The 6,945-nt window shown below is 50.9% G+C and overlaps 1 protein-coding gene across 1 annotated transcript; it reads right to left on the minus strand.

The window, feature by feature from the left end:
* Positions 1-4,056: 4,056 nt before the first annotated feature.
* Positions 4,057-5,981, minus strand: LOC120614428 (protocadherin-8-like). The gene is given in 5 exon segments (XM_039877325.1): positions 4,057-4,654; positions 4,758-4,872; positions 4,875-5,021; positions 5,024-5,739; positions 5,741-5,981. Coding segments are annotated over 5 exon segments (1,758 nt in total). The 5' UTR covers positions 5,923-5,981.
* Between the last annotated feature and the right edge of the window lie 964 nt (positions 5,982-6,945).

Consider the following 6,945-nt stretch of genomic DNA (forward strand, 5'->3'; position numbering starts at 1 on the left):
GAACCAGTAGACTAAACCAAACCCTATGACACCTATGCCACCTGAGGCTGTCTATTCTGTTTCCAAACAGCTTTCAAGAAAATATATTTCAGAGACTTTTGATAACATATTTTAATGATGAATGACCTCAAGAGTTAAAGAGTTCTTCCTTCACCTAACGAAACTTTTGCTGCATTTAAACTCATGTGTTTTACATTCTCACCTGTGAATATTAAAACAACACAAATGCTCCATCAGCTTATCATGACAATCTGTACTATAGCTGCTACTCAATGACTATGAGATGAAATGCTAAAAAATGATAGTGCCCACCTAACAGCACTATTATGAGGATTAAGCGAGTTCATATTTGTAAAGCACATAGAAGAGTTCTTGGCACACAGTAAGTGCTGTGTGAATAACGTTTAATAAGTAAATAAAATGCAGCTGTTGAATATAGGGAAGAGGAAATATTGTGATTGTTATTCCCAAGAAACTTATCCTCTTAGATTAAATACATTGCCATGATCACATTATTGTTTGTCGTAGCGGCACCCCGAGACATCATGGATACAGAGAGCCTGACTATTACCGTGAAGAGAAAACTGAGCTAAGGCAAGAATAAGCTTGTAATTCCCTAAATAGAAAATAAACAGTAGGGGGGTCCAGGAATTTATTTTTTTTTTCTGAAAGCCTAATTTGACATTAAATGACTCAGAAAGGTAAATTTACTGTAAAATCTTCAAGTTTTAAGATGACGCTAAAATTCTCCACAAAGTAAAGCAGCCCAACAGAACTTCTAAAAACACTGACATGATTTTACCCTAATCTAAGATGCAGTATAATCATGAGAAATAGTCACAGAGTTGCAGCATGTGTGCTGATTAGGCCACACCTCCATTCAGCCGTTCAGTAAAAATTTTTAGTACATATTTGATGCTGGCGATTCAACATGGAAAAGGAAACAAATAAACGGTGATTAAATACTATGAAGAAAAATAAAGTGGGATGGAGGCGATGGGAGGAGAGGCAATTTGAGGTCTGGAAGACCTCTCTGAAAGGATGGACATTTGAGCAAAGGCCTACGTGAAGGCAGGAAGTAAACAATATGGATATATCGAGAAAGAGCCGTCCAGGCAGAGAGAACAGCAAGACCCTGAGGTCAGAGATGGAGATATGTTTGATGTCTTCAAAGACAACAAGAAAGCCAATAAAATGACCTAAATTACCAACGGGAAGGGTGGTAAGAAATCAGGTGGGAGAAGCAGCCAGGGCCCAGATAACACAGGACTTCATGAGCCATGCGTGGCTTGTTCACAGATATCACTCCAAAATTCTTTCATAATTTTCTCGTGTAGAGGTAGGGTCTTTGTCCCCTCCTTTTGATTCCAGGTGGACTGAAGATTGCTTGGACTAGTAGAGTATGATGGAAGTGACTGTGTCATTTCTCAGGCTGGGTCATAAAAGAGGATGCGACTTCTGTCTTGTTCGGTGGAATATTTGTGTTTGCAGTCCTGAGCTTCCATGTGACTTTCCTGAGGCTCCCACGCTGTGAGAGAGTCAGCCACACGTAGAGGGCGCAGGAATCTCCCCTTCCCACCCACAAGTCTGCAACCCTAGACTTGAATTCAGTGCCAGAAATGTGACTAAATAACCCTTCAGATGATTCCAGCCCCAGCCGTTACACGTTCTCAGCTAAGGCCTCAGACACTGCAGTGGGAACAAGCTATGCCTACTATGCCTTGTCCGAATCAACCCACAGAATCCATGCGTATAATACAATGGTTGTTCGAAATGGCTGCATTTTGGCCTAGTGAGTTAGATACACAGCTGGTACACCATGACAAGGATTTTGGATTTCATTTTAAGTGAGAGATCTTTGGAGTGTTGAGAAACATGATCTGATTAAAGTAAGAGGGTCATTCCAGCCCCTGTATGGAGCACAGGCTGCAAGGAGACACGTGTGGAAGCAGAGAAGCCAGTTTTGAGGCTCTTGCAGTCATCCGAGCAAGAGATGACAGCGCCTGGGGTGGGGGTGGGCAGCAATGAAGCGAGTGAGAAGGGCACTGATTGGGAATATATTTTCAAAGTAAATCAATTCGGATTTGCCGATAGATTTGAAAGATACAAATCGAGAATGACTGGAGGACTTGGGCCAGAGCTAGTGACTAAGTAAACAGAGGTATCATTTACTGAGCTACAGATATTAGAGGAAGAACAGGTTTGGAGAAGAAAGGCCAAGAGTTCAGCTTTGAATACATGGCATATCCATTAAATACCCAGTGGAGATGCTGGGCAGATAGCTGGATACAAGAATTTGGAGGTCACCAGAGAGGTGACCAGGATGCGGACACTTCTAAAAGTTATCTCATTTAATAAAACAACAACAAAAGTTGAAGGAGTTAAACATAGAGTGGGCAAAAATATCCATCATGGCAATGAGGCACGTGAATCACGAGGACTCATGTTTGACAATACGTATATTCTTTGAGGGGCTAATGATCCAAAGCCTATTTTCCTGGAGACTAACAAAATACCTAATAATTAACTATGTCTTTCCCCAGAGGAGCTATCACCCCAGGACCAAACATCATCACAGAGAATTTGGCCTAAAACAAACCTCCTGAACCCTACGGGAGGCGGACTGAATAGCATGCGGTTGTGTTAGTGCAAGATTCTCCAAACGAGGCAAAGCAAACAAAACCACACAGTCACACATTCCCAGCAAATAGCATCATGACTGAAACAAAACTCACCTATCCATATGCCCTTCCCATCTGGAATCCCCCATAGTTGAGAAGTTGTCACTGCTTGTGGCACAAAACTATTTTAGTATTAATAACCTCGACACCGATTTTTCGGTGTTTTAATCTTTTTGAACTAATAGAGAGGCAGCTTACTAGGGTGGTTAAGTGCAGGGAATCTAGAGCTGGAGTTTCTAGGCTTAGATCTTAACTCCAATGCATGAGCAAGTGACTCAAACGCTCTGTGCCTCAGTTTCCCTCTTCATTGGATTTATTATGGGGAATAAGTAAATCGATGAGTGTAAAGTATCTAGAACACACAGAGACCTAAATGATAAGTAGTGAAAAAAAGTAGTGAAAAAAAAAGTCAGCTCTGTTTTAGCAGCACTTGGCATATTCCTGTCTGTGGACACACAGTTGGCACCATTTCTTACTCATTCAGGCGTGTACTATTATGACAACTTCGAGAGGAAGAGCGTCCAAGTCATGGGTTTGAACTTACCCTCTTGCTTTGCAATTATTTGAGAGGATGTTTTCTTGAAGCCCTCTCTACTGGTATCAGAACTGCTGTCACTCAAGTCGCTGCCTCCTTTTCCACCGTCTTTCACACTAAATTCATCTGGACTTGAACGTGTACTGGAAGGGAAAAGGAAAGAATTACTCTGTTATCCATAAAAAATAAAATAAAAATAAAAATAAATGTACAAAACCTGAAACACATTGCTGAGAGATAATGATAAATACTCTGAAATTACCTGAAATCTTGCAACAGATTTGTCCTTTCCACACCGGGGACAGGGAATGAAAAGGAACTGAGACCGAACCCTATTTAAAAAGAGGGGAGAAAGTAACAGTTAATATTTCACCCTTAGACATCAAAGCCGACGGCGCAGGCACCACATCGCTCATCTGGAGTGCTTGGGGAGGACAGCGCTTAAATCTTGAGGGACAAAGGTATTCAAAATGGACCCATAAGGAAGCTACCGGGGCATAAACAGCAGAAACAGACGCGGGCCTAACGGTCACGTGGCCACCAGGCTTCCTGCCCTCATCTGTGAGAATGCTTTTCTCTCAAAAAATAGAGTCACCCCAAATTAGACATTGGAAGTCCCAATCTGATCAGGCCTTGAATTTTCATAACGCTCCCAGCACGAAAATCTACAAAATAATAACGAGGACACTAGAGAGCAGTGGGTGCTCTACCCTGGCGCATGGGACACAGGCCACCCTGCCGCCCCTGGACCGGGGATCGCGGCCAGACGCCCTCCCGGCTGCTGCAGAAATGGAAAGGGGCGGTGTCTTCTCGAAGACCCTCAGGTAGAAGTCCCCAGAGTCAGCCCCAGCTGTGACTTGGGCCAATCTGGCCACTCTTCGCGTGACACCCCCTCGGGCTGTGCTCATAAAGCTTCCTCCTTCGCGTCTTAGACTCTCCTTGGCAGAAACAAGTCACGGTGACGGTGACGACGGCCACCGGCAGAAGGCAGGCGACAGCTGCTGGCCTAAACAGCCACCACGGAAAGGTGAGGCTGCCCCTCGGGTCCCTGCGCTGTGCGCCGCCCAGCGGGTCCCTCCGTCCCGGGTCTGGCGGCGGCGGCAGCGGCGGCGGTGGCACCGGCGCCACTTCTCCGCCAGGTGGCGCCGAATCCGCGTGCACTAGGAGCGGTGTCGCCGAGCACCGCAGGGCCCGCCGCCCAACGTCCAGAACCGCGACGACCGCCGCCAGCGGGCCAGCGGGATGCGGTAACAGGTGGCGGCGCCGGGACAGCTCAGAGTTGCTGGGTGCAGCGCTAGCGCCGCGGCCGCCGTCGCTGCGGAGGAGGGTGTAAGTCAGCTCAGCTCTAGAGACCTGTTCCAAGTCCCCTGCCTGCAGTCTGGTCACCCGGTGGCCCAGGGACGCGCCCCAGGGGACAGGAGACACCAGGGCTGCGCCACTGAAAAGTGGCAAGAACACCAGCCAAGGTGAGTGGTCGCTCTGAGCCTCCGCGTGCAGCTGCAGCCCGGCCAGCTCCTCACCGTCAGGGCCCTGTCGCGCACACAGCTCCCCAGCGGTGGGGTCCACCCACACGCAGGCGGATACGGCGCCCCACCAGGTAGCTGCCCGCTCAGGCCGGCTGCAGCCGGAAGTGCTTGTGCCGGTAGAGGGCGCACAAGCGCTACACCCGGCGCCCCAGTCCCTGTCCGAGGTGCAGACCAGCGCCACCAAGCTCCCGTGCGCCACCCGCTGTGGCGCCGAAGAGATGGCGCCGGCCGCTGGCGTCCGGGACCCGTTCGAGGAGGTCGCATCGCCCCCAACCCCCCACCCCCAGCAAGTGCACCCAGGGCAGCCAACGGGGTGATGGCGATGTCCGGCGCATTGTCATTGACGTCTCGGATGCGCACGATGACCTTGCAGGTGGCGGTGCGGGGCCCGGGGCCACGGTCCTGCGCCCGCACGTCCAGTTCGTAGGTGTCCTGGCGCTCGTAGTCCACGGGTCCCGCCAGGGTGAGGCGGCCTGAGCGCGGGTCGAGGCGGAAGAGGCGGCGCGCCTCGGGCGGGGTGCGGGCGCCGAAGGCGAACACCACGTCGCCGTTGGGGCCCTCATCGGGGTCCGCCGCGTCCAGGTCGAGCAGCAGCGAGCCCACGGGCGCGTCCTCCGCCAGCTCCACCTCGGCCACGGCGCCCTGCGGGAAGGCCGGGCTGTGGTCGTTGGCATCTAGCACGCGTACGCTGAGGGCGGCCGTGGCGGAGCGCGGCGGGCGGCCGCCGTCCTGGGCCACCAGCTCCAGGCTGTAGGCGGCCTGGCTCTCGCGGTCCAGCTCCTGCAGCAACACCAGGTCAGCGCACTGGGCGCCGTCCGCGCGCGTCTGCAGCTCCACTCGGAAGGGGCTGTGCGGCTCGGCCAGGCGCACGCTCTGCAGCCCGTTGGCGCCCACGTCCTCGTCCACCGGCACCTCCAGGGGGATGCGCGTGCCCACCGCCGCGCCCTCCGACACCTCCACGGGGATCTGGGCCCTCCGACACCTCCACGGGGATCTGGTCCCTCACCTCTACCTCCACGTGCACCAGCCTGAACTGCTGCTGCGAGAAGCTGGCCACGTCGAAGGCCAGCACGCACTGCGGGGCCTGGCCGCACAGCCGCTCGCGGTCCAGGCCCGCGTCCTCGACGGTCAGCTGTCCGTCGCCCTCGCGCACCCAGAGCAGCGAGCTATTGAACTCCATCGGGTGGGATTGGCTTGGCGCTTCTTGCTGAGAGTCAACAGGAGGTGGTCAGATAGAACACCGATGTCGGTGCCGGGGACTTCTTCTCCATAGGTGAGGACAACGACAGTTTCGGTGCAAGACCCTGCCAGGAGCAGCAGCCACAGAAGCAGCAAAGACTCCAATCCAGGCCTAAGTAAAAGGTCAGTGGGAAATCCGAGCTCCTAGTGAGACATCTTTGCTCCACAAAGAGAAAAGCCCATCGCAGGCTCTGCGCCCAGACTTAGGTCCTGGGGAGCCCTCCTTAGTGCACAGTTATAAGACCCTTGCCCTATTAAATATACCTGGGCACCAAACTCTTTCTGCTAGGTAATCAATTTTTCTCTGTCCCAGGCCTAAGCCTGCCTCTTCTGAACCCTATGGGGAGGTTACATAAAGAAGAATATGCAAATAAGCAACCAAGCTGCAGGGCCTCACGGCCTCTGGGTCAAGTTTTTCTGGTAAAAAGACTCACAGAAGGGCCTGGGGAGCTGAACAGTGGCCAAGGCAGTGCATGGGTTCATTAAGATCCACACAGAAGTTTGCACTATTAAAAAAAAAATGCGTTCTGCTTGCTTTTCCCCAGGGCTTGATTCTCACTTTGATGTTACAAGCAGAGGATCCACAGCCTCTTTATTCATTCCTAAGCACACTTACGTTCCTCGGGTGGGCACAATTGCTATTCTTCTCTACCATTTTGAAATGAATTCATATAAGCATCTTTTGCCACCCACAGTTATCCGTCTATGTTGGGTTATCATTTCCTGTATTGAAAGATGATGAGGGAACAGCTTCTCCAGGGGCAATGTCCAATCAGGGAAGAACTGTTCTCCAAAGTAATCATTTCTAAATAGCTTTTCCATAGAAAGAAACCATTAATGATGAAATTTCAGCCTCTTTATCCCCTTTTATGTCAGTAATCACTTAGGTGTCAGTCAGGGAAGTCTGTCAACCACAAAACACTGTAAGGGATAGTTAAGGGTAAGAAAAAGATTTAGGGAAATA

This window comes from Pteropus medius, unplaced genomic scaffold (assembly GCF_902729225.1).
Source record: "Pteropus medius unplaced genomic scaffold, Ma_sr-lr_union100, whole genome shotgun sequence".
NCBI classification, from domain to species: Eukaryota; Metazoa; Chordata; class Mammalia; order Chiroptera; family Pteropodidae; genus Pteropus; species Pteropus medius.